At 42.3% G+C, this 16,745-nt stretch overlaps 1 protein-coding gene across 5 annotated transcripts in view; it reads left to right on the forward strand.

Annotated features, from left to right (window-relative positions):
• The window catches only part of NBEA (neurobeachin), a 1,052,497-nt gene that overhangs the window by 879,555 nt on the left and 156,197 nt on the right, over positions 1-16,745 (forward strand). For all 5 annotated transcript variants that reach the window (XM_082246613.1, XM_082246612.1, XM_082246614.1 and 2 more), the window contains one exon: positions 6,204-6,321. In XM_082246613.1, the coding sequence (XP_082102739.1) occupies positions 6,204-6,321 (118 nt within the window). The remainder of the gene's footprint in view (positions 1-6,203; positions 6,322-16,745) is intronic.

The following is a 16,745-nucleotide window of genomic DNA, read 5'->3' on the forward strand; positions in this document are numbered from 1 at the left end:
TAATATGCACTACTGATGGGCACTGCTGAGGAGGCAGTAATATGTACCACTGATGGGCACTGCTGAGGAGGCAGTAATATGCACTACTGATGGGCACTGCCGAGGAGGCAGTAATATGCACTACTGATGGGCACTGCCGAGGAGGCAGTAATATGCACTACTGATGGGCACTGCTGAGGAGGCAGTAATATGCACTACTGATGGGCACTGCTGAGGAGGCAGTAATATGCACTACTGATGGGCACTGCTGAGGAGGCAGTAATATGCACCACTGATGGGCACTGCTAGGTGGCACTGATAGGCAGCACTTATGGGCACAGATGAGCAGGCACTGATGGGCACAGATTGGCATCACCGATGGGCACTGACTGGCAGCACTGCTGGGGCTGCACTGATAATCACTGCCCTGATTATCTGTACAGGTCTCCCATGTGAGGAGATGCTGCGGGTTGGCTCTACTCTCCTCACACTCAGTATTAGTGTGAAGTGAGGAGAGCTGATAAATGGCATTTCCGTTCTTACATGTGATCAGCTGTGATTGGACACAGCTGATCACATGGTGAAAGAGCCGCGTCACTGGCTCTTTACCGAGATCGGTTTTGCGCCATGTTCTATGATGTCGTCCCAGAATGAGAGAGGATCCCGTCCGCTGTCATTTGTCTATACGGTGGGTGGGAGGTAATTACCCTCTAAAATACAGCCGGCAGCTGATGAGTAACACCCTTACATGCACACTTTTCAATTACTGTTATAAAAGCTTCATTTTTTAAGGCTATTTAGAATGTATTTTAGATGCAGGTCGAAGCCAAGAAATTGAATTGCCCACCATATGATTTATTTATTTTTTCCTTAGAATTTATTGGCATCATCTATGTTAGGCCTGTTTATTCCCCCCCCCCCCAGTAATTGTCACTATGGTATTAATCGTCTCTGTATATTAGTACTTATAAAGACAACTTTTATTTAATAGCAGTGGCAGTAGAGGAACACATAAAATATTTTGTTAAATTATAATAGTTAACCAGCAAAGGATTTATTCTTGACATATGATTGGCAGGGAACAGGACCAGAAAATATAGTTTAAGGCAGGAGAAATTCTAGCTGTGGCGAGGCGCCGCTTTAACCGCATTACTGGAAAGCGGCCTTCATTCAGAGCAATCCCGTCTGCTTACCTTTCCTTTGTACTGCTCAGTGTTACTGCTCTTACCGCTTGGTCTCTATGACAACTGTTTAAATTGGGATGGGTACCTGTCATCTGGAGTATTACGGAGAAAAGTGTTAGTGAATACATAGTCCCATGGATGGAGCATTTCAATGTAATCCAATTTTAATTGAACTCTAGAGACTTTGATGTGCTGCATAGGTTGGGAGAGTGCTATTCCTGGGAGAAATTACAGCAGCCCAGCTCAGCTCCACCAGTCCAGACTGTCATTGCTTAAGAGGAAAAAAAAAAGCATTAGCATCAGACTTAACCTTCCCCGTGAAACATCTCACTCCTCTCTCACCATGGGGTGTGTGCAGTGTGCCTTCCGTCTCCCGACACGCAGTCTGTTTTCTAAACGGTTTATAGACGCAATTGACTGATGATTGGCAAATAACATTAGTCTGTGGAAGCAAATCAACTGTTTTTAATATTATCGATGATTTATTTATGTAGATATATACACTGGCCAAAACAGATATTCACATTGCTTGTAGACATTCTTTAGCATGAAGACAAATCACTGCAATTGATTATTTATTTATTTTTTTCCCGTTTTTGAATGGGAAACTTTTCACTGCAAATCAAATCATTGTAGGAATTAGCATGCAGTGGTCATTACATAGATGTGCAGGACTTGTAGTTGCTTACAAGAAGCTTCCATAATAGTTATGTTAAAGCACTATTAAGAAAGAAGAAAACTCCACGCTAGTTAAGTAAGGGTCCTTTTACATGAAGGGTCTGCTCTGCTCAGCGGGGATCGATCCGCTGATCCCTGCTGAGCAGGCAGATGACATGGCCGTCTCCGCTCACTGTGCTGAGATGGACATGTCAGAGTCCCACTCTCCTCTATGTGGAGATCGGATGTCTGTTTTCATCCAATCTACCAGACGGATTGAAAAAAGGGGCCCCATTCAATCCGATCGGATACTGGCCGGTGTCAGCAGACATGTCTCCATAGGGGTGAATGGAGGGTCCGATCAGGTCCACCTGTCAGTTTTTTAGTGTGAAAGATGCCCTAAGGCTCAAAAAGCAGCTTGCTAAAAAATTGTGATACCAATTCTCAAAATATGTGTCAAAGCAGCACTATAGATCAAACTAATATTGTGGAAATAATTACAATATGAAACCACAAATAAAGTGCAAAAAGTGCAATATGTAACCGCAAACTATATGTGCAATATGCGACAGAAAATATTTAACCACACATTTTCCAATAAGAAACAGTAGATAAAGTGCCAGAGAGTGTAATATTGAACAGCATTCAATAAACTGAGGATATACATTCCACCGAGCATAAAAGTAACAACAAATGTGAAAACAAACACGGTGCATATATGAATGTCCTAATGTCATAAATAAAAAGGAAATTGTGAAGTCAATAGTGAGACCAAAGACCATAAGCATGTCCAACTTCCCACTTGTTCTCCCAACTCAGATGTAAAGAGATCCACCACTGGTTTGGAATGATCTTCTCGCCTCCCAGATAGCAAGCAGTTTGAAAACGACTTGCTAAGCTATTGCTAGACTTGCCAGGCTTCAAAAGTTTGTTTCACAATTGCAGCAAGTCCGCATTGCATGACTTCAGATCAACTTTCTTTGCAAACATTCTGCAAGTCTACTGCAAGTTCTGGTTCAGTTATGTTGTGCAAGAGTCATCCCACCACAGGGGGCACTGTGGCTGAATTTTCATGCTAGAGACTTGCTACGCAAATTGGAAAAGTGTCAACTAGAACTTGTGCTTCAAGTGCTCTGCAAGTGTTCAACTTGCCAGTGAAAATGTGCAGCAAGTTAACAGACTTACAATTCAACACTGGCACAAATTTGTGGCAAATTATCCTTGCTATCTGGGCTCTTACCAGAAAAGATGGGCCAAAGCTTATTTTTCCGCCTTTTTTTTTTTTTTGTCCGCATGGGCCAAAGCTTATAATGGCCAAAAGCGCATAAGATCCACCCAGCTCAGAAGCTGGTCAGTAAACCCTGTAAGCTGTTAATGAATGCGACATTGCGGCGGACAGATCGGACCCCTGTCTGACATTTTTGACACTTTTGGGAGTACCAGTGACATTACTACAGTAATCAGTGCTATAAATTACTGTAAAAATGACACTGGCAGGGACGGGGTTAACTTTATTGGTGATCAGTGGGTTAAATGTATCCATAGGGGCGTGATTCTAACTGTGGGGGGGTGTGGCTTGTGATGTAACTACAGAGACATACGATCCTACATAGCAGGATCGCATAGTCTCTGTCTGCACTTACATCAGGGAGAATGAAAGACGACTTTGTTTACATCAGCTGTCTGTCTTTCTCCCTCTCCTGCGGGAGATCGCGAGTGGCCGGCGGACACCGGAGCCGCCGGTCACACGCGCGGGGATCCCTGTGAACGAGCGGGGGTGGGAGTGCGCCTCTGGCGGCGCGCGCTCGCCCCCTACAGGCTCCTGGGCAAGCAACGTAGCCCTACGTCGGTTTGCCCAGGAGCGGCTGACTGCCGCAGTAAATAGTCGTGCGGCGGTCGGCAAGTGGCTAAGTCATTTAAATATTCATGTTTTCTGACCACACAGCTTCTAAAGCTGGCCATTCATTTGTCATGGTGGCCTCATGCATTTGTGCAATCAAGCCACCAAAAGACCTGTTCATAAACAAGCACTGTATTGTGTGCATGTTTATGAGACAGACATCCTTGGCTCCAACTTTGTCACTTGTAGTAGCACTAGCAATAGATAAAAAAAATCCAACAAAATAACTTTTCTGGGAGCCATTGGTCAAGAGTGTCTGCTATGACATATTGTTGCCTCAGCCAGCCTTATGAGAAAATGGTAATGTAACTCCTCCCAATGCTATCATATAATACCTGATGCATAAGGCTCCTTTCACATGGGTGGTGCGCCCAACAGAGTCCGTTCTGCTCAGCGGGAGATAGATCCGCCGATCCCCACTGAGCAGACGGATAACAGCTCCGTCTCTGCTCTGTGTGCAGAGATTGAGCTGTCAGATCCTTGCTCTACTCTATGGGAAGATCGGATGAGAACGGACCGCCTGTCCGTTCTCATCCAATCCGATCCTCCAGGCGGATGGAAAACGGGGTTTCCATCTGTCCGGATTTCACGGACAGGATAAGATTGGATAGCAGCAGGTGTCAGAGGAGATGTCTCCGCTGCCATCCGCTGCTCCATAGGGCTGCATTGAGCATCCGATCGGTTCCGCCTGAAAAACTGACAGGTGGATCGGATCAGAAAGCCCGTGTGAAAGGGGCCTTATTGGTATTTTTCCTATGAGCCATAGGGATGTTTTATAATGCAATTTTTACCATTCTTTTATTCTATGTGATTTTGCTACAAATGTTCACTCTCCATATTATGGCCATTCCTAGATGTGTGTGAAGTTGCAGCTTCTGTTTGGATGAGGTGTCTGACCTACTTTATATGCCTATAAATATCACAGTTGGAATGGCATCAGCCGTTACCTGAACAGATTAGCACTTAAAGCCTCGTTTCCAGGATATTTCTTATCTTCATGCACTTATGTCTTGAAATCAGCCATTGGATTACCTTGCCTTTATTGATTTTATATTACTTACAAAAGAATAAAGGAATTTAAGAATAACTCATTAAAGTAGCTGTAACCCCTACATGAATGAAATAATGTTTGCTAAAGCACTGTGTATATAGTGCTTACAAATACACTGCATTCTGACCACAGTAGTATACCCTATCTAGCCCGTAAAAGATCTTAAACCATGCATTTTACATAATGCACATTGTGGATACACATACTTTCCTTATTGATATTATTATTGTAGATACAAATCTTGTGTTTGATGCACTATGAAAAGAACTTGATGGACTTTCAGCCTCATCAGCTATGATAATAACCCGAGCTGCCTATTTTCACCATGAGGAAGCGTGACATGCAGCATGAAATGACCATCTGCTTTCTGTTCATCCACCTCATGAACCCCTGACACAAGCCGACTGGTGAATGCACAACACCCTTAATTTCTATTCACTCCCAAAACACTGCAGAGAGCGAAACATTGATACGAATGAGGGTAACTTAGCTGTATATATTCCAAATGATGTCTGTCTATCTATCTTGTGACCATGGGTTGAGATGTCTTTTAGGTAATCGCTGAGGGGACGTTCTACAACAATAAGCTCTGTGTCCTTTAGGACCATTTAAACATACCAGATTGTCTATCCGTTCAAATCACCTGTTTTCTTTCTCTCGTTTTTTTTTTTTTTTTCTTCTCTATACCTATCTGTCTATCCGTCTGTCTCGGTCCCCAGAGGGAAACAAAATAAATAAAGCTACATTGGCCATTAAGTGTTAAAAAAAAAATAAAATAACTTGCCAAGTTTAACATGCCAAGGTGCTAGCCCACCCATAATTTAACATAAACCATACAAAATTGATTATACTACAAGTAAACCATAACCAGTTTTCGCCCTACACTTATTTCAATGGCTATGCTTTCATCAATTATCCTTAAGGAACATAAAATGAATTTCATGTTTTACAGTTTTGATCCAAGAGAATGCTCTTATAAAACATTGACTCATTTTTTGTAGGACTAATACCTGTTAATTCTGTTGTCGTATTGTTAACATAATAGTAGGATTTAGGTGTCTCTTTGTTAAATGCACTAGGGCATTAAAGTGTTCTTTTATTTTGGAGAGGAAAGTGGTATAACAATAAGCAGTGTGATTAAAAAAAACTTTATTCAAACATGCCTGACAAGTGTTGTCCTCAGAGACCATTCAATCATACCAGATTGTCTTCATGCTGTATTTCCCATAGGTTCCTGTTATAGTCCAAAGCAGCTGATCCTCAAGGACTAACATTTTCTAATTAATCTCTTATATTAAGTGACGATAATGAATTCACAGAGAAAAGGTTTGAAGAAAGGGTTCTGATGAAAAAAAAAAATGAATTGAAAATAATATATTTGAAAGAACAGTTGATATTAAACTCTTGTTTTCTTTAACCTCTATTTGTCCAGGTCCTTGCTTACACTGAAGGCCTCCATGGGAAATGGATGTTCAGCGAAATTCGGGCTGTCTTTTCAAGGCGCTATCTCTTACAGAACACAGCACTGGAAGTGTTTATGGCCAACCGCAGTGAGTTACACTATTTTAAAACTGATATTTTGCTGTTAATTGTGTTTTTTTTAGCTTTGCACCACATAAAATAAAGACATTTACTCTCCGATCTCTAGCACATATGGCAGTGAAGACTTACTAGGAGACTCCTAGAATTATCCAAAGAAAAGATTACCTATGGCAGCAAATTGTCTCTAACCATCAAAACAGAAAACATCGCTCTCCCAACCAGCTCGTACAACATAAACATTAATAGCAGCCTCAACCTGCACTTCTCTGTCAAACCACGCGCTGACGTGTTTCGCCCCACTCACCAAGGCTTAGTCATAAGCCCTATGACTAAGCCCTGGTGGGCAGGGTGAAATGCTTTGAGGGTATGGTTTGGCAAAGACATGCAGGTTGAGGCTGCTATTCACTTTTATGTTGTACGTGCTGGTTGTGAGAGTGACGTTTCCTCTACTGATGCTTGAGCAATCTCTGGCCTAGTACACTGACATGCCAGCACCCCGCTTCTCTCGATCCAGGAATGACATTTCTCCTCCGCTTCTAGCGGTGCTCTAAATCTTTATTCAGCAAATTGTCCCTCTTATTTCTAGATACTGTGTTACATGAAGGTGAAAGAGCACCAAAGTATTTTGCTTTTATAAGGTCTAGCGTCAGTGTCACATTGTGGAGCACAGCTGCTCAGTACAAAGGATCTCAACAGTTCACTTTACTAACAGTCCTTGCACACTCAACTTGTAGAACCAGGAAAGGACTTAGAACTTTTGCCTAGGGGGCAAACGCAACCAACTGGACTCTTCATGGTAGGGACAGCTTCCTGTGGGCTGAAGAAAGTGCAACACACAAAGTGTGCCACAGAGATCTATGGGTGGGAAAGATGAAATGTAGGTTTAATCTTAGTGATATTAAAGTCAATTTTTTTTTCATAAATCATATACTAATAACATGCATTAATTTGGTGCATATATTTTAATATTTTTTTTCTTTTTTAAATTGGCCCCCCAGCACTACTTCCACGTTCCTGTTATATTTGTGCCCCCAGTACTGCTGGGACCTATGGAATCCCGTATGATTCTTTTCTATGTGTGAGCTCCTGTGTAGAACCACAACTGTACATGCTACATGCAGTCCTTCTGAGCGCCACACAGAGGGACACAGAACCACTGTCAGACACTGCTTTGTAGGCTTTTGCATGTGTCCCTGTTGTGGCTGCCTGTGTGCAGTGATTTGTATGGCTGCATGTATAGTTGTAGTTCCAAGAGGGAGCATGCATGTAAAGGAGACTTCTACAAGGCTCCATAGGTCCCAGTGGCAGCCAAGGTTTTAAAAATAACATGAGTGGGGCAGTGGTGGCGGGGACAATTTCAAAATGGAAAAAAATGTATAAAATATAACCAGCAAATGCATATACATTTATGTTGTTAGTATCTGATTTATGAAATTCAAAATTTACTTTAATATAATTTTAATACTAAACCCCCATTTCATTATATAATTAGACACATATAATTGGAGTATAGCAGTGCAGTCGGGGACAGTTAAAAAATACAAGAAAATAAGTTAACACCATCTGGTTATAAAAAAAAAGTTAACATAATTTTAAAGGATATGGTTTATTAAAAACCTACATTTTTACATACAGTATATGTGATTTAAATAAGGACTGAACTGTAAGCAAAGCACTATTTATGAAATTGCTGCTGCTCTGTGAAAATAATATAGTTCCCACTATATAAAATAACATGCAATCATCATAAATAATCCTTAGCTTGCCCAGCCAAACCTTTTACATATTGTTTATGATGCAGTATTTCTATCTTTGTTGCTAGTGGGGATATATACTAGTGATCGACCGATATCGTTTTTTTCATTGCCGATACCGATATTTTGGTCATTGCGTATCAGTATCTGCCGATATTTTCGTACATTTAAAAACTTTTTTTTTTTTTTTACTTGACAGGTACTTTTGTGGAGGGATCTGGGGGTCTTAAAGACCCCAAACCTCTCCTCTGCACTTAAAAGCATTCAAAACGCCAAGTTTGGCTGTTATGAATGCTGTCATTTTTTTTAATCTGGCGCCAGTACCTGGAAGTGATGTCATGACATCACTTCCGGGTTTTTGCATGGAGACCCAATCAGAGCCAAATGCGGCTTTGATCGGGTCTTCGCCGGCCGTGCAGGCTGGTTGCCCGGGTCTCCCGAAGGGACGCAAGACTCCTTGCAATGACAGCCAAGCAGCTTCTCAGCCACATCAGTTGTCATTACAAGACAGCCGACCGTCGGCTATGGACGCCGGTACCGGGGTGGTGCCTCTAGCTGCAGGCATCCCTCCGGTACAAGCACTTTCCGAAATATCAGTAATACCGGCCACCTTGGTGGGCGATTCCGATATATCAGGGAAAGTGCATATCGGCCCTTGATATATCGGCTTTGCCAATAATTGGTCGATCCCTAATATATACTCACTTCCCGTCTAAAGAAAATGGTGTCAGCAGGGCAGTAAATCAGGGGCAAATCTATTGGTTGGATTTTTTTTTGAACCTTTTCTATTTTATTCAAACCTAAAACATGTTTTGACTGGGCATACATGTAAACAATCAGCACAGCACATTTCATAGTGCCTCCATTTTTCTTCCAGCATTTACTCCTTTGGAGCTGTTCACATTCAGTCATATAACATCAGAAAAGTCAATTTTTGAAGACTTTTCTTCTTCCAGACTCTGATCATACAACAAACCGTGGGTAGATTTATAAAGCCCTTATTTTTTTGCATTTCCTGATCGAATGAAAAAAAATAATGCCCCATAAAGTGTTTGGCTTGCTGTGGGAATTAAAGCCTGTGTCAGCACTGTCCTGCTTTTGGACATTGTAGTTGCCATTATATGTACACACAACATAATCACTTTTACTCATGGTGCATTTTGATGCAGTATTAAATCCTCCCCATCCACCTCCTTTGATCAGATGAAGTTGCTCTCAGCTGGTGCACAGAGATTTTCAATATTCATTGCAAGTCTTGCTTCAACTGATAATAAGAAGAACAAAGACCAAGTGCATACAATTTGACATTATGAAAGTTACTGGAGATTTTTATCTAGACTCAAGACATATTTTAAGGTAAACCTGTCACAGATTGCAACAGCTAAAACTTAAGCATATGGTGAAAAAGAATATCTAAGCAGGTGATCTCTTCAGTGACAACCACATATAGCAATCAATGTATTCAAAGATAGAGGCAGTCAAAGTTATAGGCAAATCTCAAGTTTAGCTGTTAAAAGTTAAGCTTGTCCTTCTCTCCAACCTCTTATGCCCCATACACACGCGTCGATAGTTGGCCGTGAATTTTCGGCCAACGTCCTATCGGGCGATTTTCGGCTTGTTAGTATGATGCTTCCGACAACCGACTCCGACTTTTTGGCCGAAAAAAATCTGGTGTGCAGGTTATAAAATTTTTGTTGGCCGTCACCACAACGGCCGATTTTCCGTCAGTCAGTACAGATTTCGGCAGACAAAAATCTTATGAGCAAGACTGGGCATGCTCAGATATGAAAAAACACACGGAAAGTAAACCATCACATGACATCACTTCTGAAGTAGATTTTTGTTGGCCGAGAAAATTTGTGTGCAGTCTATAGCACATTTCAACCAACACAACAACGCTGGACAAAAGTCGGCCGATAATCGTTGCGTGTGTACGAGGCATTATTCCCTCCTGTTGCTCAGCAAATCAACAATGGTTTGTCAGGGAGGCTGTACATCACATGAAAGAAACAATTGGGAGGGGCCAGAGCCAAGCTTGATTGTTACAGGATACAGTGCATCCGGGAAAGTATTCACAGTGCTTCACTGTTTCCACATTTTGTTATGTTACATGTAGCCTTATTCCAAAATGGATTAAATTCATTATTCTCTTCAAAATTTTCCTCAATCCTTTGTTGAAGCACCTTTGGCACCAATTACAGCCTCAAGTCTTTTTGAGTATGATGCTACAAGCTTGGCACACCTATTTTTGGGCAGTTTCTCCCATTCTTCTTTGCAGAACCTCTCAAGCTCCATCAGGTTGGATGGGGAGTGTCAGTGCACAGTCATTTTCAGATCGCTCAAGAGATGTTCAATAGAGTTCAAGTCTGGGCTCTGGCTGGGCCACTCAAGGACATTCACAGAGTTGTCCCATAGCCACTCCTTTGTTATCTTGGCTGTGTGCTTAGGGTCGTTGTCCTGTTGGAAGATGAACCTTCTCCCCAGTCTGAGGTCCAGAGTGCTCCAGAGCCGATTTTTATCAAGGATGTCTCTGTACATTGCTGCATTCATCTTTCCCTCGATCCTGACTAGTCTCCCAGTTCCTGCCACTGAAAAACATCCCTAGAGCATGATGCTGCCACCGCCATGCTTCACTGTAGGGATGGTATTGGTCAGGTGATGAGCGGTGCCTGGTTTCCTCCAGACGGAACTCTTACCATTCAAGCAAAAATAACTCAATCTTTGTTTCATCACACCAGAGAATTATGTTTCTCACGATCTGAGAGTTCTTCAGATGCCTTTTGGCAAACTCCAGGCGGGATATCACCTCCCTGACTAGGCTCTTCTCTCTTGATTGCTCAGTTTGGCCGGATGGCCCACTCTAGGCAGAGTCCTGGTGGTTCCAAACTTCTTCCATTTACGGATAATGGAGGCCACTGTGCTCATTGGGACCTTTAATGCTGCAGAAATTTTTCTGTACCCGTGTCCAGATCTGTGCCTCGATACAATCCTGTCTCTGAGGTCTACAGACATTTCCTTTGGACTTTATGGCTTGGTTTGTGTTTTGACATGTACTGTTAACTGTGGGATCTTATATAGACAGGCGTGTGCCTTTCCAAATAATTTCCAATCAACTGAATTTACCACAGGTGGACTCCAGTCAAGTTGTAGAAACATCTCAAGGATGATCAGTGAAAACGGAATGCAAATTTGAGAGTCTTGGCAAAAGCTTTGAATACTTATGTACATGTATTTTTTTTTTTTTTAATGTTTGATAAATTCACAAAGATTTCAAACAAACTTCTTTCATGTTGTCATTATGGGGTATTGTTTGTAGAATTTTGAGAAAAATAATGAATTTTATCAATTTTGGAATAAGGCTGTAACATAACAAAATGTGGAAAAAGTGAAGCGCTGTGAATAATTTCCGGGATCCATAGATTGCTTTCAGCTAAGATGACCTTTGCTTATAGGTTTCTTCATCATATGCTCAGTTTGAATGGCCGAGGTTTGTGGCAGGTTTTCTTTTTAGCTCAACTCCAGGCTGCTTTAAAATGTAACCTTGTAGTGGGCTCCCGCCTTCTGCATTCTGTAGGTTAAATGTGCGTTTTGTCTCGGGAGATTCCAGTATATACAAGTACTAACCCTCAGGCTTCCTCCGCGGTGAATGACCAGTTCTCTGAATCTGTTTCTCTTTGCTAGTCACAGACTTTCCAATGTCATCATGTACATTGTGGTAGAGCCAAGGAGCAGAGAAAAGCACCAGCTGACGGGTGAGAAAAGGAATAAGTATTTTTATCTATTCATCCCTCTCTGGATGAAACAAGCAGTGCAGGGGCCCTACGGCATGGTTACATTTTTCACCAGCTGAGAGTTCAACTTTAACAAAGCGTTACAGTGACACACACAAAATAATTTTTGCTAGTACATTCTGAGAGCAGAATACACTCACCAACCACTTTATTCATGGGTTGACCCCACTTTTGCCTTTAGAACTGCCTTAATTCTTAATGGCAAAGATTCAACAAGTTGTTGGAAACCTTCCTCAGAGATTTTAGCACATATTGACATGATAGCATAGCACACTTGCTGCAGATTTGTCAGCTGCACATCCATGATGCAAATCTCCCGTTCCACCACATCCCAAAGGTGCTCTATTGGATTGAGATCTGGTGGCTGTGGAGGCTATTTAAAGTACAATGAACTCATAATCCTTTTCAAGAAACCAGTTCGAGATGATCTGAGCTTTGTGATATGGTGCATTATCCTGCTGGAAGGATGGACATGGCCAGCAACAATACTGAGGTAGGCTGTGGTGTTTAAACGATGCTCAATTGGTACCAAGGGACCCAAAGTGTGCCAAGGAAATATCCACCATTACACCACCAGCCTGACCCGTTGATACTAGGCAGGATTGATCCATGCTTTCATGTTGTTTATGCCAAATTCTGATCCTACCATCTGAATGTCGTAGCTAAAATCGAGACTCATCAGACTAGGCAATTTTTTTCTAATGTTCTATTTTCCAATTTTGGTGAGCCTGTGGGAATTGTAGCCTCAGTTTCCTGTTCTTAGCTGACAGTAGTGGCACCTTGTCTGCTGCTGCTGTTGCCCATCTGCTTCAAGGTTCAATGTGTCGTGCACCCAGAGATGGTATTCTGCAATACCTTGGCTGTGATGAGTGGTTATTTGAGTTACTGTTGCCTTTCTATCATCTCAAACCTTCGTCTGCCCATTTTCTTCTGACATCAACAAGGCATTTTCATCCACACAACTGCCGCTCACTAAATATTTTCTCTTTTTAAGACCATATGTGTGTGGGAATAAATAAATATATATATATATATATATAGGCATTCTTACTATATTACTAAAAGTATTGGGACGCCTGCCTTTGACTTTATTGGCATCCCAGTCTAAGTCCGTAGTATTCAGTATTGAGTTGGCCCACCCTTTGCAGCTTTAACTCTTCTTGCAAGGCTGTCCACAAAGTTTAGGAGTGTGTCTATGGGAATGTTTGACCATTCTTCCAGAAGCACATTTGTGAGGTCAGGCAGTGATGTTGAACGAAAAGGCCTGGCTCTCAGTCTGTGCTCTAATTCATCCCAAAGGTGTTCTATCGGGTTGAGGTCAGGACTCTGTGCAGGCCAGTCAAGTTCCTCCACCCCAAACTCACTCATCCATGTCTTTATGGACCTTGCTTTATGCACTGGTCCAAATAATTTGGTGGAGGGGGGATTATAGTGTGGGGTGGTTTTTCAGGGGTTGGGCTTGGCCCCTTAGGTCCAGTGAAGGGATCTCTTAAGGCGTCAGCATACCAACACATTTTAGACAATTTCATGCTCCCAACTTTGTGGGAACAGTTTGAGGATGGCCTCTTCCGGTTCCAACATGACTGCGCACCAGTGCACAAAGCAAGGCCCTTAAAGACATGGATGAGTGAGTTTGGGGTTTAGGAATGTGACTGGCCTGCTCAGAGTCCTGATCTCAACCCTATAGAACACCTTTGGGATGAATTAAAACGCAGACTGCGAGCCAGGTTTTTTTATCCAACATCAGTGCCTGACCTCTCAATGCTCTTTTGGAAAAATGGTCGAACATTCCCGTAGGCACACTCCCACACCTTGTGGACAGCATTCCTGGAAGAGCTCAAGCTGTTATAGCTGCAAATGGGGGCCTACTCAATATTGAACCCTACAGACTGGGATGCCATTAAAGTTCTGATTAGACATCACTAACACCAAGATGCTGATGAGACATCACTAACACTAAATCTGTGTTAGGCTGGCCATATATGGATCGAATTTCAAAAAAATATTCTTTTGAATATCAAATTTTGTGTGTTTTGTGATTCGATGGTGCCACCATTGATTTCGATATTCGACCAACCAAGCCTTCAATTTCACCTCATATTGCTACAGAAAAGATTTTCGTGGCTGGGAATCGTCTTTTCTTTCCAGGAATTTTCTTTTCTTGCACTCATGAGCATTTATTTTTCAATTATATTTCTCGCACAATTCTCCCATCATTGATTAGAAAATCGTTTGTTTTTCAAAAATTTTCCAACGTGCCCAATCACTCAAATTCGATGACTGCATGAAAATCGACTGTTGCTACGGCCCACTAATGGTGCGAAATTCGAACGAAAATTCTTAGATAAGATTTTCAAAAGAAAATGATTTCGAAATTCGACCAATGTATGGCCAGCCTTAGTGAGCACCTCTCCTTTGCCGAGATAATCCATCCACCTCACAGGTGTGGCATATCAAAATGCTGATTAGACAGCATGATTATTGCACAGATGTGCCTTGGACTGGGCACAATAAAAGACCACTCTAAAATGTGCAGTTTTATTGTATTGGGGGGGGTCCAGGGAGTCCTGGTGTGACCACGATTTGCCTCAACGCAGTGCAACACATCACCTTCCCATAGAGGGGATCAGGTTGTTGATTGGGGCCTGTGGAATGTTGGTCCACTGCTCTTCAGTGGCTGTGTGAAGTTGCTGGATATTGGCATGGAACACGCTGTCGTATAGGCCAATCCAGGAGCATCCCAAATATGCTCAATGGGTGACATGTCCAGTGAGTATGCTGGCCATGCAAGAACTGGGCTGTTTTCAGCTTCCAGGAATTGTGTACAGATCCTTGCAACATTGGGCTGTTCATTATCATGCTGCAACATGAGGTGATGGTCATGGATGAATGGCACAACAATGGGCCTCAGGATCTCGTCAAGGTATCTCTGTGCTTTCAAAATGCCATTAATAAAATGCACCTATGTTCGTTGTCCATAACATTCGCCTGCCCATACCATAACCCCACCGCCACCAATGGGCCACTCGATGCATAACGTTGACATCAGCAAACCGCTCACCCACATGACGCCATACACGCAGTCTGTCATCTCTCCTGTACAGTGAAATCCTGGGGTTCATCTGTGAAGAGAACACCTCTCCAAAGTGCCAGATGCCATTGAATGTGAGCATTTGCCCACTCAAGTCAGTTACGATGACGAACTGCAGTCAGGTTGAGACCCCGATGAGGACGATGAGCATGCAGATGAGCTTCCCTGAGACGGTTTCTGACAGTTTGTGCAGAAATTCTTTGGTTATGCAAACCGATTGTTACAGCAGCTGTCCGAGTGGCTGGTCTCAGACAATCTTGGAGGTGAAGATGCTGGATAAGAAGGTCCTGGGCTTGTGTGGTTAAACGTGGTCTGCGGTTGTGAGGCCGGTTGGATGTACTGCCAAATTCTCTAAAAACGCCTTTGGAGACGGCTTATGGTGGAGAAATGAACATTCAATTTAGGGACAACAGCTCTAGTGGACATTCCTGCAGTCAGCATGCCAACTGCACGCTCCCTCAAAACTTCCGACATCTGTGGCATTGTGCTGTGTGATAAAACTGCACATTTTAGAGTGGCCTTTTATTGTGGCCAGCCTAAGGCACACCTGTGCCATAATCATGCTGTTCAATCAGCATCTTGATATACCACACCTGTGAGGTGGGTGGATTATCTCGGCAAAGGAGAAGTGCTCACTAACACAGATGTAGACAGATTTGTGAACAATATTTGAGAGAAATAGGCCTTTTGTGTACATAGAAAAAGTCTTAGATCTTTGAGTTCAGCTCTTGAAAAATGGGGGCACCTATAATACTACAAATAAAGTGTGTTTGGCAACTCTAGCCCCCTGACTTGTGTTTCTTCATAGTTGGTCATTGTGCATGCTCATCAGGGATTTGATGAGCTAAAACCATTGACAATAGAAGCTGGTTTCTGTTTATCAGTGTATTTAGGGCTTCTAGAGTACTCTACAAGTAATTTGAAGCTGACATTTAGCACCTGGAAGTGCAAAAAGTGTAATGTTAGTAGCTTTTTAACCACTTAAGCCCCGGAAGATTTTACCCCCTTTCTGACCAGGGGGTATTTTGCAATTCGGCACTGCTTAACTTTAACAGACAATTGCACGGTCGTGCAATGCTGTACCTAAACGAATTTGATGTCCTTTTTTTCCCACAAATAGAGCTTTCTTTTGGTGGTATTGGATCACCTGTGCGATTTTTTGATCATGCGCTATAATCAAAAAAAGAGCGACAATTTTGCAAAAATAACAATATTTTTCACATTTTTTTATATGAAATTCCCCAAAAAAAATGTAAAAATCAAATTTTTTTAAACTTTTTGGCCAATTTGTTTTCTGCTACCTATGTTTGGTAAAAAAAAATCACAATAAGTGTATTTTGATTGGTTTGCGCAAAAGTTATTGCGTTTACTAACTAAGGGAAAGATGTTTGTCATTTTTTTTTTTTTTTTTTAACGAGTAATGGCGGCGATCTGCGATTTTTTTTTTTGTGGGACTGCGACATTGCAGCGAACAGATCGGACCCTTGACTGACATTTTTGACACTTTTGGGGGTACCAGTGACATTTCTACAGTAATCAGTGCTATACATATGCACTGTTACTGTAAAAATGACACTGGCGGGGAAGGGGTTAACTTTATTAAAGATGCAGTGACTATGTGTGTCCCTAGGGGAGTGCTTCTTACTGTGCAGGGATGTGGCTGTGTGTGTAACAGCACAGATCAACGGTCCTACATAGCAGGACCGTTAGATCAGTGCTTTTACACAGGGAAGAATGCCTTTCTCCCTTCACAGCGGACGATCGCGTGTGACCGGCGGACATCAGGTCACACGCAC

This window comes from Pelophylax lessonae (genome assembly GCF_965119305.1).
Source record: "Pelophylax lessonae genome assembly, chromosome: 2".
NCBI classification, from domain to species: domain Eukaryota; kingdom Metazoa; phylum Chordata; class Amphibia; order Anura; family Ranidae; genus Pelophylax; species Pelophylax lessonae.